This window comes from Hemiscyllium ocellatum, chromosome 12, assembly GCF_020745735.1.
Source record: "Hemiscyllium ocellatum isolate sHemOce1 chromosome 12, sHemOce1.pat.X.cur, whole genome shotgun sequence".
NCBI classification, from domain to species: Eukaryota; Metazoa; Chordata; class Chondrichthyes; order Orectolobiformes; family Hemiscylliidae; genus Hemiscyllium; species Hemiscyllium ocellatum.
In genome coordinates this window covers 52,104,452-52,130,307 of record NC_083412.1, presented here as the reverse complement: position 1 = coordinate 52,130,307, position 25,856 = coordinate 52,104,452, and the positions used below count along the sequence as shown (strand labels likewise).

General features: G+C 41.0%; 1 protein-coding gene across 1 annotated transcript in view; it reads right to left on the bottom strand.

Moving 5' to 3' along the window:
* tspan7b (tetraspanin 7b) overlaps nucleotides 1-24,386 on the bottom strand; it is a 111,094-nt gene extending 86,708 nt beyond the window's left edge. Inside the window, exon 1 of the mRNA XM_060833047.1 lies at nucleotides 24,255-24,386. Coding sequence (XP_060689030.1) covers nucleotides 24,255-24,335 — 81 coding nt within the window. The 5' untranslated portion in view covers nucleotides 24,336-24,386. The remainder of the gene's footprint in view (nucleotides 1-24,254) is intronic.
* Nucleotides 24,387-25,856: the final 1,470 nt, after the last annotated feature.

Below are 25,856 nucleotides of genomic sequence, written 5' to 3'. Positions count from 1 at the left end.
ATGTGATTCTAATATTTCTCTGCCAACTGAACAGCCAGCCAGCCAGCCAGTATAAATGGCAAAGTGTCTGTGAAGCATGTAATACTCTTATAAAATGGCAAGTGACAGTCAGAAAGCTTACTTTATAAACTAGAGAGTCTTGTGGCACAGTGGTACAGCCCTAACTTTACACCACAAGGTCCTGGTTCATGTATCAGCTATGTGTTATAAAATGTCTGAACAGGTTGATTAAAATAACTGTTGCAGACTGAACCCCAGCAATCAACATAATCAATGAGTTAACTGCCAAGGTGCAGTTTTCCAAATGGGTTTAAATAGAAATGAATAATTTGCTTGAAAATATTCTTGTGATTATTTCAAATCATTTCTTCATATCTATAACACATTACTATTTCTATTCTTATTTGTATATACAGATTTAACAGTGTCCATGCACCACTTGGATTATTAAATTCTTCTGAAATGCTATATAATATGAAGAAAATTACAATTGCACAAAATGTTCTACTTCACTTGGCAAAACACCAATAGAATCGTGAATAACTTTCCCATACAAGAACATTCATTCTTAAATTGTAGAAAGCTGTAAGTGTGTATAAAGTGAAATAAATGTCAAGTAATGATGTTATGCAGTGCTATCTACGCTTTCAGTTCCTGAGAACCACTTTTTTAAAGAAAAGTATTCCTGTTATATTTTTGCAAAAGAAAACGTTTCCCGTTGGCTTTTAAAGAGCTCTGATGGCTCAAATATTCTGGACTGTGGCCTGTCCAGTCACTAGTATAACTTGACAAAGGCCAGGATAGGAGCACAAATAGTCATTTGGCCCCTCAAATGGCCCCACCATTCAGAAGATCAACTCCTCAGCCTACAACTCCCAGGAAACAGCCCAGTCAATCTCTTTTGAACTGCCTCCAACTGCGTCTTTGAAACGTGAAGTCATAATATCACTCACCTATTTTCATGAGACTTCGATGGGCCTTCCACAGTTCCCAATGCCACCAGGAAACCCTGTCCCTGGCCAATAAGGAAAAGGAAGGGAGGAGGGTGGTTTGTGAGATTCATTTACAGGCACTCCAAGCTTGAGGAAGGGACTCAGCAATGGTATGTGGGTGGATACCCACTGAAAGCCTTTCTCTTGCCATTCCAGAAAGTCCCTTTACCCCACTCCCCTGGCAGCAACTCCTTCCTGGTGACATCCACTCCTCCTAGTTATAACCAGTTCAAAAAGAATATAGTTCTGGTTGTTATCTCAGTTGAAAGAAAAATTTCTCAAGAGTTCCTCAGAGGCGGTGTTCTATGCCTAAGCATCTCCAGCCAGTTCATCAATAATTTTCTCCATCTTCAGGTCATAATGTCATTGACCTATCTTCATGGGCATCCAGCAATGATCCCTGGTAAAGATCTCCAAGAAATATCAGTAGCAACCACTGCTAAGGTGCAATGTTGCCTGCTTTGACCATGAGATTTCTGCCCTTCATAGGTCTGGATCACATGAGAGGCCCGAACTTGCATTTAAATGCCTGATTGCAATTACATTGCTTTACATCTCCTGGACAGACTGGTATGGAGTTCATGGGCAACCAGGCTCATCCTTGTTGATTAAAATGCAAGGAACAGACTACAGTCCCAGAATGTATTTCTGCACATGGTCTCCATTTAAAAGATGAAACCCAAGGGACTGTCAATTCATGCCAGGCCAAAGCCTGTAAGTATTGGGAACACACACTGGGAAACTATTAATGGAACATTCAGTACAGATATAAATTCACTTTTTTTTTGTTAATAAGTGATTGAACACAGCAACTGAACACTGTTAAACAAATTATCGCAAAGAGTTTTGTTGCAAAGTGAAGATTGATATTTAAAATTCATTTTACACTTTTGCATACTTGTACTGCATATCTGCAATCAATACAGTTTGCAAATATTAATCCACTTGAAACAAAATTAAAATAGAGCAGATAGAAATTAGCACCACATAAGTATTTGCAACCAAAAGAGAAAATGCTGGAAAATCTCAACAGGTCTGGTAGCATCTGTAAGGAGAGAAAAGAGCTGACGTTTTGAGTCTAACTGACCCTTTGTCAAAGCTAAGTATTTCCAACTTGCTCTTCAGGACTTTTTAGACATTTGTATTTTGGAAGTTAATGTTTCTGTTTTATTAACCAGCAATTTGAATTTTTCATGGCATAAAATACATTTAAAAAACATAAGGACTATATTATTGTCTGACTTCTACATTTGCATCATTGGTTAGTTGGTGTGTTGTTCTATTTGACATATTGTATTCTATTGTTGTTCTATTTACAAGTACCTAGTGTCCTCCAGCAATGAGAAAACACAAGGCAGCCATCCTCAAGCTACAAAAGTCTTTTGTTCTGAGACAGTGTATTGACAATCTTTATTTCAAAGAACAATTCCACATGGAGCAAGCTGTCAAATAAAATAGTTCCAGCCTCATCAATTGATCTCCAGTTCTAACTTCAGTTCATTTCCGGATATAGGTTCGCATGATCACTATATCAATGCTTAGTATCAGTTTCAGCTGATGCTAAGCACATTTATAAATGTTGATGGAATGTGGATGTTACACTGTGTTGCAAAAGTGTTGATGCCTGCAAGTCATTTCCTACAACATTACTGTCATGACAGTATGGTCAGTAGATATAAGAAAGTAAAGCATACACATTTGATAGGAAACTGGTTGAACATAGGAAAACAGGAGTTGATCATTATTGACATCTATGGATCAGTACTATGGTCTGGACCATTTACTCATAAGTTAAATAATATAACAGAACCATTTATCCACGTTTGCCAATGTAACAGAGATTGGTGGCATAGTAGGTACAGATGGGAGCATAAAATTACAAAGAGACAGTGCTCGATTAAGTGAGAGGGCAAAACTGGCACAGAACAATTTCAAAGAAAACCATTAAATTAAGGATTTTTAAATGATGAAAAGTAACAGTGGAGGTCCAAAGACAAGTAATATCCCATGCATACAAATTATGAAAATGTTGAACCAGGTATAAAAACATAAAAAAGTTAATAAAGCATTCACCTTTAGGACTAGAAGGTTAGAATAGAAAAGGGAGGACATATTGCAACAGCTATACAAAGAACTGATTAGACCACAGCTGGAGAATGGTATAGAGGCCATTCAGCTAGAGAAGAGAAATTAAATCACATGTACATGTACTGTAAAGAATTTAAACAAATTTATTTGTTATTTGTTCATGGGATGTGGCGTTGCTGGCTGGGTCAGCATTTATTGCTCATCCTTAATTATGCAGAGGACAGTTATGGGTCAATCACATTGTAAGTAGACTAGTAATCCAAACATTCAGGTAATGTTCTGGGGACTTGGATTCCAATGCTTGGAATTAAGAGTTTAATGATGACTATTAAACCACATCGATCATCCGAAAAACCTATCTGGTTGACTAACATCTTTTAAGGAAGGAAACCCTGCTGATATTACCTGTTTGGTCTCCATGTGACTCCAGACCCATGTCAATGTAGTTAACTTTTAATTGTCCTCTGTGCAATTAGAGATTGGCAATAAATACTGTCCTGGCCAATGAAGTCCTCATTCCGTGAATTATTTTAAAAAACACTGCTGTCAGTCCCATGTAGGCATCCCAAGTAAGGATATCAGATATTCCCCCCAAAAAAGGCATTACTGAATCAGATGAGTTTTTAACCACAAACAACAGTGGTCACATGGTCATCATTTAGTCCAGCTGTCTATTCCCAGTTTTATTGAATTCAAGTGTCACTCATCGTCTGCCATGGTCTGATTTGGATCTATGTCCACAAAACTATGGTCAGAGTTCTGGTTTGCTAGTTCAGTGATATTGCCACGACACCGCCACTACCTCCCCAATAATATTGAAGATTGCATAACCAAAATGATTATGTCGAATGGACTCATGGAAGGAGAACAGCTTCGGATCTCTGAGGAGTAAGATCTCATATTAATGTTTCCATTATGGATTCAGTGACAATCAAACATAAGTAAGTTGTACCCAGTTGCTAACATGCAACAGGCTAAATCCTACTTAAGACAACAGCCTACTCTTGTTAGACTTTGAGAAATGGGTTTCATCTACTGCATTAAACAAAGCCAGTCCTGTCCATCCCTACAATTAAACTGGATGGTAGCAGCAATCTCACACAGTACAGTATAATGATCTGACTTCTTATAAAACATGGCAGGCAAGTGTATGAACATGACTACCTGTACAGTGTCATGAGCAGTGCGATGGATTTGATTTGACTGCTTATGCAACATATTACAAGCATCAGGATGAGAATATTGAGGAATCTGCACAGAGAGAACCTCATGGCAAGATGTGACCAGGCAGAAATCTACATTCAATTGCAATAAGCATTTCAGACTCAGTAAGAGGTGTGCAGGAGTGTGAGCTGGAAACCCCATGGAATGATAACCCCATGGAATTTCATCTGGCCCTGACGATCTGTAGGAATGGCCTTTACTCTCAGTTCAGCCAGAAAAGTTATTAATTTCAGAGATGTGTCAAATGTTCTTCCAGAACACAATGTTGGACAATTTAACATGAATAGAGGACTGCTGAAATAATCCAAGGCAGAGTTGGGAAAAGGTGAGCATTTTCAGAAGAGCAACCTGTAACGAGTGGTCAAGGATCACTGCTATGCCATAATTATTTACAATATACAGTACTTGAATGTATTCATTTCATCATCCAACTCATTCATGATGAGTTTGTGTATGACTCAAGAATAGGTGGGAAGGTGAGTAGTGAGGGTGACACAAAGTCTGCAGAGGTGACAAGGACACCTGATAGTGTAATTACAATGCAGCTGCTATTTGGAAGATTTTCAAGGGGGGTGGGGAGGGAATGGTGTCCCCATTACATTCATGGGAAGCAGGCCATCAGGTGAGAGGGCCCTCTGGGTTAAGTTTATTCATCTCCTTTGGAGAAGCAGAAAGAGCAGGAATGTTTTCCCAGGCCTCTCTAACTCAGGTGACCTCACTTCCTTCCCAAATCACTGACTGTGATGGATCACCTATCCCATCACTTTGTTGCCCTAAAATGCCTGCTTTTACTGGTGGGACAGCCACTCTGATTGATTTCTCATTGTCTAAATCAGAAGGTTGGCCCCACTAGCATGTAAATGAGGCCTGGTTCTTAAAAGCACCACGTCTCTCATTGCCACTTCCAGATGAACAAGCTGCTGGTGTTAAAATACTGCACAACACAATGACAAACTCTGAGGAGCCTACTGCTCATTCAAGGCTTTTCTGCCTTTAAGTCAAATAATGGGAGAAAGTAACATTAGATTAGTTCTGACAGGCTCCAAGCTCCCTTCTCAATGATTCAATTGTCTGAAACCCCCAATACCACTGAAAAAGTTCACGTCAGGCTGACACAGTTGAAAAGCTTACCTTCAGTTTAAAAAAAACTGATCACTAGCATGCGTGTGACCTTTATCCTGTGGCCTCTGCGGAAAATGGGTGAATGAAGAAAACCAGCAAAGAGGGAATTGCAATCATCTGTGATATCGTGCCTCCACTGAACACATCCTCCACCCAACACATTTTACACACTTACCAACATTCACTGCCAGGGCTCAGACATGAATAACAGCCACTTGGACTATATTATTATGTCCCTTCAACGCCTTTGAGTAGGAGGGAAAATTAAGAAAAAAGGTTTATAATTATTGAAAGAATTAACAAAATGTTGTTTGGCACAAGTTATGTCTGCTTGTAGTCAGTATTAGATATTTACCAAGTTCAAATACAATTTTTACACTGGAAGTCTATTATTATTTTTAAACTTCAAAAGATCTCAGGAAAAAAATATTTTTGTTCGATGAATAGCTATTAGCCACACTGTCAGCATCGTTTTGCTCAGCATGTGATTAAAAGCACATCCATTTACCTGCTCTATGAAGTGTAATTACTCTTTCAGATTTTAACAATGTTCAATTGCTGTGTCAAACCTACTTCTTTATCTGCATTCCAAAACATGAACGATAAATAGGTAAAGTAGAAAAACTCTTCACCAAAGGTGTAGTGGATAGTGAAGAAGGTTGCCTTGGATTACAACAGGATTTTGATCAGATGGGCCAGTGGGCTGAGAAGTGACAGATGGAGTGTAATTTAGATAAATGTGAGGGGCTACATTTTGAGAAAGCATATCTTAGCAGGACTTATACACTTAATGGTACAGTCCTCGGGAGTGTTGCTGAACAAAGAGATTTTGGAGTGCAGGTTCATAGCTCCTTGAAAGTGGAGTTGAAGGTAGATAGGATAGTGAAGGTGGCATTTGGTATGCTTTCCTTTATTGGTCAGAGTATTGAGTACAGGAGTTGGGAGGTCGTGTTGCTGCTGTACAGGATATTGATTAGTCCACTTTTGGAATAATATTGTGTGCAATTCTGGTCTCCTTCCTATCGGAAGGCTGTTGTGAAACTTGAATGGGTATTTCCAGGGTTGGAGAATTTGAGCTGTAGGGAGAGATTGAATAGGCTAGGACTGTTTTCTCTGGAGCTTTGGAGGCTGAGAGGTGACCTTATAGAGATTTATAAAATCATGAGGGGGATGGATAGGATAAATAGACAAAGTTTTTTCCCTGGGGTGGGGGAAGTCCAGAACTGGAGGGCATAGGTTTAGGGTGAGAGAGGAAAGATGTAAAAGAGACCTAAGGGCAACGTTTTCATGCAGAGGGTGGTGCGTGTGTGGAATGGGCTGTCAGAGGAAGTGGTAGAGACTAGTACAATTGCAACATTTAAAAGGCATCTGGTTGGGTATATGAATAGGAAGAGTTTGGAGGGATATGGGCAAAATGTTGGCAGGTGGGACTAGATTGGGTTGGGATATCTGGTCAGCATGGACGGGTTGGACCGAGGAGTCTGTTTCCATGCTGTACATCTCTATGACTCTATATCTCACCGTCAAGTCTGTGGTTGGAATTTATCATAGACTGCAGGAAGAGTGGTGGCACCTTGACACTTAGTTTGTGCACAATTAAGAGAAACAACAATTTGTTTGCTACAGTTATGAAAGGGAGAACTTACTGACTCAGCTGCATCTCTTTCAAATGAATGAATCAGCTAATACTTATGTGTAAATATTTGTTCATAAAAATAATTTTTGACCATAAACACTGCAGTACAGCATGTTGCTCATTAGATACATTGGTTTCTGTGTTTTTTTAATTGTTGGAAGTATGAGTTGATAATGTCCCAGTGAGGGGAACAAAAGGCCAGGCTTTAAATAAAGACTGAAAGAACAATGGATGCTGTAAGCCAGAAACAAAATCAGGAAAAGCTCAACAGGTCTGGCAACAGAGAGAAATCAGAGTTAATGTTTCAGGTCAAATAACCCTTCCTCATAGGCTCACTGTGATTCAGACCAGGATGTCTCGAGATTTGGTCAACAATTGGACAAGCTGTGTATCTCTGTAGCCAATGAGATTAAAGGAAGATGAGATAAGCAGAGGATGAATGGAAAATGAGGTAGAATTGGAGTGGGTCAATTTAAATCAGACACAGAAAATTGGGAGAGAGAGAGAGAGAGAGAGAAAAAAAGACTGGTTTAATGGAGAAATGGGATCTGCAAGAAAAAGTACAAAAATGTAAAAAATTAAAATATGAAATTTTCAAAATCCCTTTAAATAGCCAACAATCTGAAAGAGTGGAACTTCACACTTGCAATTAGTCACCTTCTATCCAAGTGAATATGATTAGTGGTCATTAGGTTTCCACCTCTGCACATTAAACTCTCTGTCAAAAGTTATGCTGAGTAATTATGAGCATAATTTTTTTTTAATGATGTGATAAATGAATGATGCCATTACAATTAGCAATTATGTAGTGCCTTTAACATTTAATTATGTAAAGAATTCTTCCAATGAACTGTAGTAAAAAAAGGTCAATGATATCTTTACTGTAAAAATAACTGATGAATATGTGCAACTGGACATCAGATCACATTGAATTAAAGCCTATGTCCAAGTCTGAAGAGTATGTCTTCTTTTGCCATGCCTTGTAAATTGTTATGTTAATAAAATTTGTTTGGCATACATTAATAAGCATATGTTACAACGTGACAAAGTGATCTTCCACCCCGACCTCAAATTTACCTGGACTGTCTCAGACTCCTTCCTCCCCTTCCTAGACCTCTCCATTTCTATCTCGGATGACCGATTCACAGACATTTACTATAAACCGACCAACTCCCACAGCTATCTAGATTACACCTCCACCCACCCTTCACCCTGTAAAAATGCCATCCCATATTCCCAATTCCTTCGCCTCTGCTGCATCTGCTCCCAGGAGGACGAATTCCACTACCGAACAACCCAAATGGCCTCCTTCTTCAAAGGCCGCAATTTCCCCTCCGACATGGTCGACGATGCTCTCCACCACATCTCCTCCACTTCCCGCATCTCCACCCTTGAACCCTGCCCCTCCAATTGCCACCAGGATAGAGCCCCACTGATCCTCACCTTCCACCCCACCAACCTCCGGATACATCGTATCATCCTCCGTCATTTCCACCACCTCCAAACAGACCCCACCACCAGGGATATATTTCCCTCCCCACCCCTATCAGCATTCCAGAGAGACCACTCCCTCGCAACTCCCTCGTCAGGTCCACACCCCTCACCAACCCAACCTCCACTCCCGGCACCTTCCCCTGCAACAGCAAGTGCAAAGCTTGCGCCCACACCTCCCCCCTTACTTCCCTCCAAGACCCCAAGGGATCTTTCCATATCCACCACAAATTCACCTGCACCTCCACACACATCATTTACTGCATCCGCTGCACCCGATGTGGCCTCCTCTACACTGGGGAGACAGGCCGCCTACTTGCGGAACGTTTCAGGGAACACCTCCCAGACACCCGCACCAACCAACCCAACCGCCCCCTAGCTGAACACTTTAACTCCCGTCCCACTCCGCCAAGGACATGCAGGTCCTTGGCCTCCTCCATCGCCAGACCCTGGCCACACGAAGCCTGGAGGAAGAGTGCCTCATCTTTCACCTAGGAACCCTTCAACCACGATGGATGAATGTAGATTTCTCCAGCTTCCTCATTTCCCCTCCCCCCACCTTATCTCAGTCCCAACCCCCGGATTCAGCACCACCCTCTTGACCTGCAATCTTTTTCCTGACCTCTCCGCCCCCACCCTCTCTCCAGCCTATCACCCTCACCCTCACCTCCTTCCACCTATCATATTCCCAGCACCCCTCCCCCAACTTCCCTCCCCCCCCCCCCCCCCCCCCCCCACCTTTTATCTCAGCCCACCTGGCACACCAGCCTCATTCCTGAAGAAAGGCTAATGCCTGAAACGTCAATTCTCCTGCTCCTCGGATGCTGCCTGGCCTGCTGTGTTTTTCCAGCATCACATTTTTCCAACTCTGGTCTCCAGCATCTGCAGTCCTCACTTTCTCCATATGTTACAAAATGTACAATAACAAAATTAGTTACTCAGACTATCGACTACACTTTTCTTCATAGTGGCAGGTGGTTATCAGAGGCACAGTTCAGGGGCAGGTAAGAGCCCACAGAGAAACCCAGTAACAGCACAACATTCCAAGTAAATCACAAAGCCAACCCAACAATCTGAATTCAGAAGCAGGGAAAATAAGGGAAGAGAAGCTTGGCAGCTCCAGAGACCAGCAAACAATGAACTTCAAAGCCTACGCTGGCACTGAATCACAGAAATGCAAGACCAGTGCTAAACCTGATAAAGCACAGAAGGCCCACAATGTAGAACATATGTAACAAAAAACACAAAAATCAGTCAGCCACAGTGAGTAGTATACTCCGGCACACGGAAGGAGTTTCAGAAAGGCATAACTGTACATAAGACAAGATCTGTGCTATGAACAACACTGTAGGGAAGACCATCCAAACATTTTCTTCCCATAAACATACCTCAAATACTCTTAAGATGGAAAAGACCACCTTAACCAAACCAACTAGAGCCCTGACCAGACTTTGCATTGGTTACAATTGTGCCAAAAGTTTTGCAGACACTGTACTGCTTCAGGCCTCTGTACCAAGCCAGACAAAGGTAGGATCAAGCATTGAAGCACATGATTGGTTGCTGAGTCATGTCTCTTTTATAATCAGGGAACTGCAGAAGAAACAGCAAGGTATGAAGTAGTAATTAAAACTTTCAACTCCTGTTTCAATGTAAAACAAAACCCCATTATAGACGAGGCAAAGTTTAGTCACCCTAATTGATAGCAAGGCGAAACCATTGGACTCTTTTTTTTGAACAATTTGCATCAGCTCATGGATAATTCCCAATTTGGAAACATGAAAGTAGAGTCACACAAAACTGCAATGTTGTAAGGGCACAGGCTGAAGCTCCGTTGAAAGATTTGCATTCAAAAGACGTGGAAAGCCTTTTCTGCACAATACAAATCTGTGAATCTATTAAAAGATCCAATACTATCTCCAAGCAGTGCAGTTCACCAGATAGGTTGAACTTCACAAGTAAAATCAGACTTCTTGTTGGTATAAAGAGAATTATCCTGGAGTCTTCCCAAAGACTCCGACTCTGTCCACATTATTAATATACTAATGAATCTCTTCATTATTCATTATTAAGACGACTAAGTAGTCAAGAAGTATTTACAAGGGGATAGGGCATCTTCAGACAGTTTGCTAAAGTAGTAACCTACAGCAAGAATGTTTCACAATGTTTCAGACCACCTCAGATTCAACTGACCAAGATGTAGGTGCTATGGAGGACAATGGAAGATTCTGACTTCATGTTTCGAGACCAGTTCTTCAGAGTCATACCAGACTTGAAATGTTAATTCTGTTTTTCTCTCTCTCTGCAGATGCTGCCAGACCTACTGAGCTTCTCCAGCATTCTCAGCTATTCTTTTCAGATTTCCAGCATCTGCTTTTAAATGAAACATTCTTTTTTGAAAAAGTAATAGTTCAATAACAACAACAAAATTTTATCCAAGGAAAGGACATGCTTAGGTTTAGATGAGATCATGCCCACATTTAAAATTCTATCATTGTTACTCTAGAAACGTCTAAGCAAATTGTTCAGAGATGTTATGATATGCCTCCAGAACAAGTGGGACCTTATCCTGGATTGCTGATTCAGAGACAGGGACACTACCATTGTGCCACAAAAACCCCACATTGTTACTCTACAAGAAAGTCAACAACAGTCTACAGCTGAACACATCAGAAACTTAGAGAAGCACTCAAACTGCTCTGAGCAAAAACAAGGAGAATCAAACTACAGAGGTTCTAAAGATAGAGGGGGCTTTGGCGAAGATGAAGGTCGAGCATGAAAACAAGCTTGAAAGGACTGAAGTTAAACAATAATTGGAAGGTCCAACTGCCTTAAAAAGACCAATGAATTAAAATCCCAATTATTTGGAGATACCCTACACAATCAGGGCTTGGAGATTAAAAAACAATCCTCTTTCATTCACAAAACTGTTCAAATTTCTAAAATCTTGGTTAACTCTTAATTGAGAAAAAGATGCACCTGCAATTAACGAGTGATGCTTATATGTTAAGACAGTCTTGAGAGACGGAACAAAAAATCTTTTTAGTTTGCAGGAGGTGATTCAAGGGAAATGACCATCTGCAGGATTAACATTTGGAAAAAGACTTAGAAAAACGTGCAGAAATCTTTCAACTGGCCTTCCAGTCTATGGGTGCTAGGCAGGAAGTTTGGATAGAACCTGATCCAGAACATTTCTAATTCTTGATTAAGTTCCAGAAATGTCTTTGTCTACAGAGAAATGCCTATCTCAATTCATCATTGCATTCATCCTCCCAGACAACAACAATGGAGCCTAACCCTCCATGAGACGGGTGAATAGTGTTTGGGGGGGGGGGGGGGGGCGGGAAGAGTGTGAGTGAAAAGTTATATATTCATGATTAAACATTAAATGGTCAGCACTAAATGGGTCATAGAAAAATAACTTGGAGGGAGAGTATGAAATAGTTAATTATAACATTACTCTGAATGTAGCTACTGAACACATGTGCAAGGAACTATGCCAGAGTGGCATCAGGCCACACAGAACTAGAGCTGATGTCTGTCTCTCTTATCATGCCTGGTGGATAGTTATATTAATAAACCTTCTTAATGTTCAGTCATAAGACTGTTAAATGTTTCTTTCGACAGGATCATTCTCAAACAAGGTACTGAAACTGCTCTTCTTCAAATCACAAATAACATTCTATATGACTGCGACAAATTTAACTTCCTTTATCTTTCCTGACCTGTGAACAGCCTTTTGCACAGCTGACTACATACCTGACTCCTCCAGGGCCTCAGCTGCTCTCAACTAGTTCCATTCTTATTTATCTATTCACAGCCGAACAGTGGTGATAATAACGACTTCTCTTTTGCCTCCTGCATTGTTACCCTTGGTGTCTCTCAAAGGTCTACCTTGGGATGATTTCCCATTTACACGCTGCCCCAATGCAAAATCATCCAAATGTTTTCACATTGACAGTGATGATACCAAGCTCCGCCTAATCACCACAACTCCTCCATTGTTTCTAAATGATCAGACTGCAGAAAAGTCCCTCAATTAAATATTGGAAATCTGAAGACATTGTTTGCACTGTCTATGCTGAACTGTGTTCCCAGCTAATGAATCCATCAGTCACCTGAACAACAGACTGATTAAGCCAGTACTATTAGCCTATCATCCCCATGCTCACTGACATATATTGGCTCCTGGACAAGAAATTCAACAATTTGTAATGAATGGCAATTCATGGGATGGCTCTTCCTTGCTACAAGTTGCTGGACAGTTTGCTTAACAAGTGTGCCTTGATCAAACATATATTTTCCTTGCAAAATTTGGCCCATTCCAGCCAATTCTTTGTATACATGTACGGTAATAAATTTTCTTGTGTGGATCATAAACCTTTTGGCCAAATGGCTGCTTCCTGTGCTGTATGTTCCATATAACTGTAGTACTGCACAGTTACTGCCTTTGCTGTTGAATTCATGTACGGCTAGACATCAGAGTGATTCTGGGAAAATTAACAAACAGTGAAATTCACAACTGATCTTGGAGGAACCTGTCTGAGAGAGGTCACTGCACAGAAATAGACAAGTGGATATTTTAAGTGTGACCTTACAATAAGTCTGCAGTAGTGAATACAGCAGGTTCTTTCTTGATTATATGTTTTATTGAGGTATGTCTCTTGATCAAACTTAAAATATAAGCCATAAGTATTAATTTAACCTGGAGCAGTGTTTTGTAAAGGAATAAGATTGTGTTCTTTTCTGGGTCAGTAGATTGGAAGAAGCAAAACTGGCCTCTAGCAGAGTGATATGCTCTTCTTGTTGGATATGGGAGTTTAGGGAGAGTTGACATGTTACTGAGGATTATACCTGCAATAAATGCTGTTGGTTGAGAATCCTATCAGATCAAATGGATTGGTTGGAGAGACAGTTAGAGGCAATGAGGAATTTAAGAAAGCAAGGGGGTCTGATGGATGGCAGTTATAGGAAGGGGGAAAAGTCACAGATACAGTCACATAGATGGGTTAACTCCAGGAAAGGTAAGAGAGATAGGCAGTTAGTGCAGGAATCTTCTATGGCTATCCCCACTTCAAACAAGTATGCTGTTTTGGAAAAAGTAGAGGGTGATGGACTCTTAGGGGAACGTTACACGAACAGCCAAGTGTTTGGTATTGAGACACGCTCTAATGCAACGAGGAGTACGTCAGGTTCCAAGCAATCGATTGTGTTAGGGGATAGTCCGAGGTACAATCAGACGTTTCTGAGGCCAGCAGCAAAAAAGCAGAATGGTGTGTTGCTTCCCTGGTGCCAGGATCAAGGACGTCTCAGAGAGGGCGCAGAATGTTCTCACGGGGGAGAGGGCCAGCAGGAAGTCATTGTACACATCGGAACCAATGACATAAGAAGAGAAAAGGTTTAGATTCTGTAGGGAGATTACAGAGAATTAGGCAGGAATTTAAAAAAAGGAGGTCCTCAAGAGTAGTAATATCTGGTTTAATCTTGATGCTACGAGCTAGTGATGGCAGGAATAGGAGGATAGAGCAGATGAATGTATGACTGAGGAGCTGGTGTACGGGAGAAGGACTCACATTTTTGGATCATTGGAAGCTTCTTTAGGATAGAAGTGACCTGTACAAGAAGGACGGATTGCACCTAAATTGGAGGGGGACTAATAAATTGGCAGGGAGATTTGCTAGAGCTGCTCGGAAGGATTTAAACTAGTAAGGGGGGGGGGCAGGGAAATAGTGAGGAAAGAGATCAATCTGAGACTGGTACAGAAGTGAGTCAAACAGTTAGGGCAGGCAGGGACAAAGCAGAGAACTAGGTAGGACTGAAATTAAACTGCATTTATTTCAGTTCAAGAGGCCTAACAAGGAAGGCAGATGAACTCAGGGCATGGTTAGCAACGTGGGACTGGGAATATCATAGCAATTGCAGAAACATGGCTCAGAGATGGGCAGGACTGACAGCTGAATGTTCCAGGATACAAATGCTACAGGAAGAACAAAAAGGAAGGCAAGAGAGGAGGGGGAGTGGCGTTTTTGATAAGGAATAGCATTACAACTGTACTGAGGGAGAATATTCCCGGAAATTCATCCAGGGCAGTTATTTGGGTGGAACTGAGAAATAACAAAGGGATGATCACCTTATTGGGATTGTATTACAGACCCCCTAATAGTCAGCGGGGAATTGAGAAACATTTGTAAGGAGATTTCAGTTATCTGTAAGAATAATAGGGTGGTTATGGTCTGGGATGTTAACTTTCCAAACATAGACTGGGACTGCCATAGTGTTAAAGGTTTAGATGGAGAGGAATTTCTTAAGTGTGTACAAGACAATTTTCTGATTCAGTATGTGGATGTACCTACTAGAGAAGGTGCAAAACTTGACCTACTCTTGGGAAATAATGCAGGGCAGGTGACTGAGGTGTCAGTGGGGGAGCACTTTGGGGCCAGAGATCATAATTCTATTCGTTTTCAAATAGTGATGGAAAAGGATAGACCAGATCTAAAAGTTGAAGTTCTAAATTGGAGAAAGGCCAATTTTGACGGTATTAGGCAAGAACTTTTGAAAGCTGGTTGGAGGCAGATGTTCGCAGGTAAAGGAACGGTTGGAAAATGGGAAGCCTTCAAAAATGAGATAACGAGAGTCCAGAGAAAGTATATTCCTGTCAGGGCGAAAGGGAAGGCTGGTAGGTATAGGGAATGCTGGATGACTAAAGAAATTCAGGGTTTGGTTAAGAAAAAGAAGGAAGCATATGTCAGGTATAGACAGGATAGATCGAGTGAATCCTTAGAAGAGTATAAAGGAAGTAGGAGTATACTTAAGAGGGAAATCAGGAGGGCAAAAAGGGAGGCATGAGATAGCTTTGGCAAATCGAGTTAAGTAGAATTCAAAGGGTTTTTACAAATACTTTAAGGACAAAAGGGTAACTAGGAAGAGAATAGGGCCCCTCAAAGATCAGCAAGGCCGCCTTTGTGGGGAGCCGCAGGAGATGGGGGAGATACTAAACGAGTATTTTGCATCAGGATTTAGTGTGGAAAAGGATATGGAAGATATAGAATGTAAGGAAATACATGGTGACATCTTGAAAAGTGTCCACGTTACAAAGGAGGAAGTGCTGGATGTCTTGAAACACATAAAAGTGGATTAATCCCCAGGGTCTGATCAGGTGTACCCTAGAACTCTATGGCAATCTAGGGAAGTGATTGCTGGGCCTCTTACTGAGATATTTGTATTATTGATAGTCACAAATGAGGTGCCAGAAGACTAAACGTTGGCTAACGTGGTGCCACTGTTTAAGAAAGGTGGTAAGGACAAGCCAGGGAACTATAGACCAGTGAGCCTGACGTTGATGGTGGGCAAATTGTTGGAGGGAATCCGGAGGAACAGGACGTATATGTATCTGGAAAGGCAAGGACTAATTAGGGATAGTCAACATGGCTCTATGCATGGGAAATCATGTCTCACAAACTTGATTTAGTTTTTCAAAGAAGTAACAGAGAGGATTGATGAGGGCAGAGTGGTAGATGTGATCTATATGGACTTCAGTAAGGCGTTCAACAAAGTGCCCCATGGGAGACTGATTAGCAAGGTTAGATCTCATGGAATACAGGGAGAACTACCAATTTGGATACAGAACTGGCTCAGGGGTAGAAGACAGAGGGTGTTGGTGGAGTGTTACTTTTCAGACTGGAGGCCTGTAACCAATGGAGTGCAATAAGGATTGGTGATGGGTCCATTACTTTTCATCACTTATAAAAATGATTTGGGTGTGAGCTTAAGAGGTATAGTAAGTAAGCTTGCAGATGACACCAAAATTGGAGATGCAGTGGACAGTGAAGAAGGTTACCTCAGATTACTACAGGATCTTGATCAGGTGGGCCAATGGGCTGAGGCTTGGCAGATGGAGTTTAATTTAGATAAATGTGAGGTGCTGCATTTTGGGAGAGCAAATCTTTGCAAGACTTATACACTTAATGATAAGATCCCAGGGAGTGTTACTGAACAAAGAGGTCTTAGGAGTGCAGGTTCATAGCTCCTTGAAAATGAAGTAGCAGGTAGATAGGATTGTGAAGGTGGCATTTGGTATGCTTTCCTTTATTGGTCAGAGTATTGAGTACAGAGGTTGGGAGGTCATGTTGCTGCTGTGCAGGACATTGATTAGGCCATTGTTGGAATATGGCGTGCAATTCTGGTCTCCTTCCTATCAGAAAGACATTGTGAAACTTGAAAGGGTTCAGAAAAGACTTACAAGGATGTTGCCAGGTAAGAGGATTTGAGTACAGGGAGAGGCTGAACAGGCTGGGGTTGTTTTCCCTGGAGTGTCGGAGGCTGAGGGGTGACCTTATCGAAGTTTATAAAATCATGAGGGGCATGGATAAGATAAATAGACGAAGTCTTTTCCCTGGGGTTGGGGAGTCCAGAACTAGAGGGCATAGGTTTAAAGTGAGAGGGGAAAGACATAAAAGAGACCTAAGAGGCAACGTCTTCACGCAGAGGGTGGTACGTGTATGGAATGAGCTGCCACAAGAAGTGGTGGAGGCTGGAACAATTGTAACATTTAAAAGGCATCCGGATGGGTTTATGAATAGGAATGGTTTGGAGAGATATGGGCTGGGTGCTGGCCGGTGGGACTAGATTGGGTTGGGACATCTGGTCGGCATAGACGGGTTGGACCAAAGGGTCTGTTTCCATGCTGTACATCTCTATGACGCTACATCATGCCTAAATGCGCACACACAACACCTGCTGGCCCTGCCGAGCCCTTTGTGTGAAATAAAGATTAGGGATTCCCCGACTATCATTATCATTAAGGAAGGGGATCAATCCCGGTTCAATGGGAAGTGCAGGAGGGCATGCCAGGAGTAGCACCAGGTAAACCTAAACCCAGTGAAGCTACGGCACAAGACTACTTGCTTACACAGCAAGTGATAGACATAGCTAAGAAGACTGAATCTCTGCAGTCTTGCCACATCCAGTTGTGAATTGCAGCGGATAAGTAAACAACTAAGGAGGTGGAGGTTCCACAAATATCCCATTCCCAGGATGGGCAAGTCCCGAACATCAGGATAAAAGACAAAGGTGAAGTATTTGCTTCTTTCTTCAGCCAGAAACTCTGAATTGATGATTCATATGCATCTTCTTCTGAGGTCCACAGCATCACAGATGCCAGTCTTCAGCTAATTCAATGCACTCCATGTGGTAACAAGAAACAACTAAAGAAACTGGATTCTGCAAAGGCTCTGGATCTTTACAACATTACAGAAATAGTACTGAAGACATGAACTCCAGAAATAGCCAGGCCCCTAACCAAGCTGTTCCAGTACAATTACAACAGGCAACCAACAAGGTGGAAAGTTTACCAGTGCCCATGTATCCAAAAGGGAGGGCAAATCCAACCCAGCCAATTACTGTCTGATCAGTCTACTCTCAATCAGCAGTAAATTGATAGAAGGGATTGTCACTAGTGCTATCAAGTGGTATTTACAATGAAATAACTTGTTCACTAATGCTCAGTTTGTGTTCCACCAGGGCCACTCAGCTCCTGACCTCATTACAACTTTGGTTCAAACATGGACAAAAGAGCTGAATTCCAGAGGTGAGGTGACTGTGACTACATCAAGATGACAGTTGACCGAGTGTGGCATCAAGAAGTTCGAGCAAAATTGGAGTCAATAAGAATCAGGGAGGATTCTTCCTCTGTTTATACACCAATTTTAGACTTCTTAAACAAATGCTCATTTATTATTTTATTATAAGTGATGAGGGGTTTCCACTAGTTTCCACCCAAACAGAGACAAAAGGAAGATTGAGAAATTTGAAGCAGAAGTTCCCTCAGAGCAAATAAACTTTTTGCAATCTTTAGAGATGGTTTAAAACAGTGAGTTATGAGAAGATTTGTAGCTCAGGTTGAGGTTCTGGATGTAAGTTTGCTCGCTGAGCTGGAAGGTACATTTCCAGACATTGCGTCACCCTACTAGGTAACATCTTCAGTGGGCCTCCAGGTGAAGCACTGTTGATAATTCCTGCTTTCTATTTATTTGTTTGGGTTGGTGATGTCATTTCCTGTGGCGGCATTATTTCCTGCGGTGATTTCATTTCCTGTTCTTTTTCTCAAGGAGTGGGAGATGGGTTCTAACTCGATGTGTTTGTTGATAGAGTTCCAGTTGAAATGCCATGCTTCTTGGAATTCTCATGCGTGTCTCTGTTTGGCTTGTCCTAGAATGGATGGGTTGTCCCATTCAAAGTGGTGACCTTCCTCCTCTGTATGTAAGGATACTAGTGAGAGAAGGTCATGTCGTATTGTGGCTAGTGGATTTTCATGTATCCTGTAAACACTACATTAGTCAAACAGGCAGAAAAACTGCCAAATATTTCTGTATAATTTTTTAAAAGTCAGTTTCAGTTATTTTAACCAAGCTAAACATTCTTATGAGAAGGGCTTATTTTTGTGATAAATCAATTTACAGCTTTATTAATAAAACTGCAATAGGTTTCTGCTCTTAAATTATAATCAAAAAAAATTTTATAATGCAAGAATGAACATATAATTTTACCATGCTGCCTGTCTGCATTGGCTCATAGACAATTTCATATTTATTATTATGCAGATGGGATCTAACAGGTATTTAATCATTCAAGTCAATTTAGAAAATGAGTACAATTTGTGCATGAATTGTCAATTATGCCATACGCCTTATTGTCCAATGATTTATACATGATACAGGTAATATGCTTTGCTCATGTGCTCTATATAATGGCATAAATAAAATGGCAAAGGACAGGAAAACCTGCTATATATTTAAAACAACGTTTTGGTTTTGAACTGAGTATTTACTGATTTTACAAAAAGTCTCATCAATGATCATTATCTTATGAAATTAATTTCCTAGGGCTGAACTCAGATGCTTTCCTTGCCAAAATGTGAAATTAGTTCAAGAGCTTTAACCTGCTGTATCTGGAAACTGTAAAGCAGATTTGAAGGTTTGCACTCTGATGTGAAAGGGTTATTTATAGATGTTAAACTACATATATGGTAATTTATGAAACAGCTGATCAACTAAGCATGCTAAAACTGATTCTCTTACCAACTAACAATTTCCAAAACCTACACAATGTCTTTATTGTAGCTAGAAAAGAATTGATTGAATTCTTTCCTACTTGGTCAAGTTATTGACAATCTCCATTAATTGAGTAGGAAACCATCCTGATTATGAGACCTTCATGATTTAATTCAGCTTTTATAAACAGAATGGTAATTGCAATATCCCTGCAGCGTTCTTAAATAGGTTGATCAGATGCCAAGCTTCATAAACACATCAAACCAACCCCAAGAACACCACCTCCTTTATTGTCATATTTCTTCTACTTTCATGGACTTGACGAATGTCAGAAAACATTATATTAAGTCAACATTATGCATCTACAGTGAATACAAAATGACCACCATGGAAATTGTACCAAAAGGTATAGTACCTGTTATGTTAACCTTTCCTAATTCTAAATACTGCAATCAATACAAGGTATCCAATTTTGGAGAAGAAAGCAAAGAATTATAAGTTATAATAAAGTCCAACTTGATGAAGAGTATCCAAAATATAGCAACAACTTATAGTTGCATAGTAATCTGCTCAATGACACACAGTTTAGGTCTATCTGGGCTACACAACTCCTGATATCATTAAAGCCTTGATTCAAACTTGATTGAAAGAGTTGAGGTGAGGCAGCATTTAACAGAGTGTGGCATCAATAAGCCTTAGCAAAACTGGAGTGATTGGGAATCATATGAAAAGCTCTTTGCTAATAAAAGTGATATCCAGCAAAAAGGAAGATTGTTGTAATTATTGGAGGCCAGTCATCAGGTTGGGACTCTCCCCATTTGAATTTAGAAGAATAAGAGGTGATCTCATTGAAACTTATAGGATTCTTAAGGGCTTTACTGGGTCAAAACTGAGAAGATGTGTTCCCTCATGGAAGAGTCTAGGACAAGAGATCATAGTCTCAGAATTAAGAGGTGTCAAGTTAAGAGTGAGACGGGAAGAATTTCTTCGCTCAGAAAAATGAGGGTCTTTGGAATACCTTGCCACAGACAGCTTTGCAGGCAGAGTCCTTATGTATATTTAGGACTGAGCTAGACAGATTCTTGATCAATAGGGGAATCAGGGGTTATGGGTAAAGGATAGGAATTTGGATGTGAGGAATGTCAGATTAGTCACGATCCTATTGAATAGCACAGCAGGTTTGAGGGGCTGAATAGCCTACTCCTGTTCCTATTTCTTATGCTCTTATGTGTAAAGTCTTATCTCAGCTCCAAGACATCACTGCAGGACTTTGACAGGGTAGTCTAAGCCCAACCATCTTCAGCTGCTTCATGAATTCCTCCATCCTAACCTTCCCTCCATCATAAAGTCAGAGTTGGAGATAGTTGCACAATATTCAGCACCATTCTTGACTCTTGAGACTGAAACAGCCTGTGCCCATATGCAGCAAGATCTGGAAAATATCCAGACTTGGTCTAATAAATGACAAATAACTTACGCGCTAGGCAACAATCATCTCCAATTCGAGTGATACCAATCATTCTCCCTTGATATTCAGTAGCATTAGCATTACTGAATTTCCCTGTCTTCAATATTCTGTGGGTTACCATTGACCGGAAACTGAAATTGACCATCCACAGTTTCACAGTATCACTCTTAACACCACATAAATACCTTGGATACAAGAGGAGGTCGGATGTTCGAGATTTTGCAGCAGGCAATATCTTTCCCCAGATTGTGAAGTCTAGAACCAGTTGACACAATTAAAAATATGAGTTTGCCACCTAGGTCCAAGATGAGGAGAAATGTCTTTTACCCAGGTGGTTGTGAACATTTGGAATTCTTTATCCCAGGTTGCTATGGAAGCTCAGTCTTTGAGTATGTTTACAGTAGAGCTTGATCAAATTCTTATCACCATTGGTAGATAGGGTTATATGAACAGTGTAAAGACCATGATCATATTGAATAGCACACCAGGTTCAGTGGATTGAATAGTCTCCTCCAGTTCTTATACCCAATGCCTGTCCACCATCTACAAGACACAATTCAGGAGTGTAAATGGAATAATCCCAATATGCCCGAATAGATGCAAAACTGAAAACAACCATGAAGCTCAACACCATCCAGGACAATGCAGTCTGCTTGACTGGTGCCCAGACCAACACCTTTAGCAGTCACTCCCTTCACCACCGATGCACTGTGGCAGCAGTGTGTACCATTTACAAAATGCAATGCAGCAACTCACCAATGCTCCTCCAACAACTCCTTCCAAACCCACAACCTCTCCAAGGATGAGGATGGCTGGTGCATGGGAACACCTACACCAGAAAATTTCCCTCCAAGCCACACACCATTCTGACTTGGAACAATATTATCATTTCTTCACTATCATTAAGTTAAACTCCTTTCCTAACAGCACCATGGGTGTTCCTACCACCACCAACCCTCCTCTTCCAAAAGTGGACTGCATCAGTCAACAATCACACTATCTCCTCTAAGGAAATGAGGAATGGGTTATAAATGCTGGTCTAGCTGGCTATTGCCATATCATGTGAATAAATGTTTAAAGTACCTTTAACATGCTATTGTAGAAGCTTCCAAGAATTTCACAACATAATCAGCCAAAAATTGGCATTGAGATAAGAAAGGAGCAGTTACCTTAATTTTCAAAAAACCTGGTCAAAGATACTACCAGAAATCATTTCACTCTGAAGTCAGCTTTCATTAGCATGTGCACACTGTGACTGACCTATCTTTCCGGCACCTCAAAAGAATCTTGGTCAACATCCTTGCACCAGTTCACCTGTTGTCAAAATATCCTGTAAGCCTTGGTAATATCTACTGTTAATGAACCACTGGTTGAACTACCACCTTGCAGATTTGGAAATTTGAGCTCACCTGAAGTCTGCTACCTAACTCCTAACCAGGACCAGCTCCCATTCACCCAACAACCCTGTGCTTGCTAACTTACATTGACACACTCTAATGACACCTCATTTGTAAAATTCTCATCCTGGGTCTTCAAATTCTACACCCTCACCCTTCCCTATGTCTGTAACTTCTCCGAGCCCTACAGTCTTCCAAGGTTTTTGTGGTCTTCCAAGTATAATGTATGGTGCAACCCTAGCTTTCATCACTGTACTCATCTCATTACAAATTGCTGGAGTTCCCTTCCAAAACAGTTCTGTCTTTCTTTACTTCCCTCTTCATCTTTCTGATATTCTGCAAAAAACAACCTGTTTGACCAAGCTTTTAGTCTTTGGCCCTAATATCTCGTTACGGAGTTCAGTGTTGAATTTTGTTTGCTGATATACTCATGAAGTACTTTGGGATATTTTTACTGTTTCAAAGGTGTTATATAAATGAAAGTTAGTGTAAATGAGAGGGCCTGAAAACTTACAAATCTGTCCCGTTCACAATTTCCAACAATGGTTTACACAGTGAGTTAAATGTATATTCCTTTTCTTCCACATGAACGCATGGCTGTAGGACACTAAACAGATTGGCATGAAATCTAAATCTAAAATCTCTCACTGCTGTAATCCTTTCAGAAGCATTTCCAACTGCCCTATATGTAAGCAAATTTGGGAGTAAAAGCATCAGTGAAATCTAACAATGAAATAGGGAAACTACTGAACTTGGCTGTCGCAAAGTTACAATCTTATGGCCAACAAATGCTGTAATCATTATGCTTTTGCACAGCTAAAAATACAACATTCACTAAAGATGGGGTCGCTTTGATAACTTCCCACATCGTGATAGAACGCAGACACTGCAGGCTTTAAGCATAATGATAACACGCTATATTTAACATTCACTGGTCTGTTATTTGCATGCTCAGGTCTTAAACTAAGATTAAAATCGGTTTTCCGGGGACATTCAGTGGGATTACGATAAATCCTTAGCAATGAAGTAAACGTTTCTCCAGTGAAAAGCAGCTTTGAGGGAAATAAAATAACTATCTAAAAAAAAATTAGGTCTGTTGCTTTAAAACTATCTACCTACAAATGTAGCATGCAGGTTGAAAATACTGCAATCAAATAAGTCGCTGTGAGAATTATCTCACGACAAGATTAATTTAAAAATACACCAGGACTTATTCAACAATGCGGCAGTATGGATTGCTTCATTCAATGTGCGAACTGTAGAATATATATTTGTATACAAAAAATGAGATAAATAAATCTAAAAGAATGCGAAGGCAACCCATTGGAAGTTGCTTTGAATCTTGAACCTGGACAGGGCTGACCACGATCAATGAAAATGTTAATGTATACAATAAACATTAAATCGAAATATCTTCGCTTTACTCCGTGGATGAATCATTTAAACAGCACAAAGTTGCCGGGCGGGAGGAGAGGTTCTCTATGAGACTGATGATCTCTCATCTTTGCTGCAGTGTTCTCGCCCGACAGTGCGTCAGTATTAAAGACATGGTTTATTTTCTAATCTTGCCATTGTCTGCCTAATATTTTGTAAATCTAGTCAAGTGTTAAACATACAGACAGAGGGGGGCAAGGTTAAACGTGAAGAAACCAACAAGCGGCTCCAGCATTCTTGCTTTTCAATCTTCTATTTTTGTACCAAGCACTCGTCCACAAAGCAAAACACAAATACTATCTTTCTTGGCCTCTTGTAATTAGTAATTAAAAACGCGAAATAATCTACCACTCTTACCCAGAAAACGAAGCTGTAGATGATGAGGAGTGTTTTGAGACACGTTATCACCGGTTTAGTCTCCATTCGCCGCGATGCCATAATAATCTATGCGTTTACGCTCCAATGCCCCAGCCTTGCCTCCGCCTCCTCCTCCTCCACAGCGCCAGGAGACTGCAGCACTCGAGTTATTCAGCGGCGGCGCTGCGTCACCGGACCAATCAACACCTCTCATGACGTCAGCTCCGCCATATGCCCAAAACGTCAGCTCCAAGGCGCACGCGGCTGCTCCTCTGTGTGGAGGTGCTGGCCTCAGCGAGGAGAGAACGCTAGCTATAAGCTCCGCGTTGAGACCAAACACTTGAGCCGCGCCTAGGCGAATTGAGAGTGAAAGTTGGTGCAGATGCAGCTTCTATTTTGCGCCTGGTTTACTGATGGGGAAATGGAAAAAGAGTCGACAACCCTGACAGCTTTAGAATTGTGAATGATGCAGGGATGCTGCTGCCTGGCGTTTCCAGCACAGAAACAGACAATTCTCGCCCAACTAACTGGGATTTATAACCACAGGAGTATCCTGTCCTTCATCTCATCCTGACAAACACAGCCTCATTTCATATTCCAGCTTTCCCTTAAACTGGATAGGCGCAGACGTCGGAGAATCGTATTGATCGATTTTAATTTTACCCGAAACAAAATTAATCCTAAATAAACTTGAATCAAAATTAACACGATTACAAACAAACCATTAAATCGAAAAGATCGCAACTGTAATTATATATACCTGTATATGGCTGAGAGATCATGTCTTCTCAATACCCTTTATTGGTAATGAATAAAGGTGATGGGGTGAGCTAGTGAAGGAGAGTGGAATTCGCATCGGCTTGTTACACTCCATTTTATACGTACAAGTAAAATTTGAAGGGTGGGCGCCGAAAGAGAAGAACATAAGTAAGATGCTGCTAAATGTGCCGAGGTACTGTTTAGAAAATTACGCAATGATTTATTTCGGAGTGATTCAAAATGTAGCCGAAGACCTTTCAAAATGGGGCTTTCTGTGCCTCAATCCCAAATAGTAGCAGCAATAATAATGTTTTTAACTTCCAGACATTGGCCTGAAACTCCCCGGGATGAAGTTGAGGGTTTGTGCTCACATGCTGGTTGGGGATCTGGACGTGAGTGCACTGTCTGAGTCCGGGGAATGCTGAATGAAGCAGGGTGGTCGCGACAATGTCTTGCTCAATCTCCTTTTGCTGCTCGAGTTGCCGTGACTGCGCTAGCCCTTCCCGTGCTCTGTCCCCAGACCCTCACCTGCAGACGGCTGAGATTTAATTTCCCCACAATAAATGTTCGAAATGCCGAGACATTAATTCAACTGAAAACAAGTTATTTGTCGAATCCAGTTTTCTCAGTCAATCTTAATATTGTCAGCGGGGGTGTCCATGATTTTAACCCCACGTGTGTATTTCTGAGAGTTGCTGCAGTATTTTTCGGTTGCATTCTTTATTTGCCATTGCGTATACTCAGCTCTGCTCCCCAGTAACAATCCCTCACCCACCCAACCCCGAACAACAGTCCTCTTGACACCTTGCTTCATTCTTATTAAACTCCCATCCTCAGCCAAGG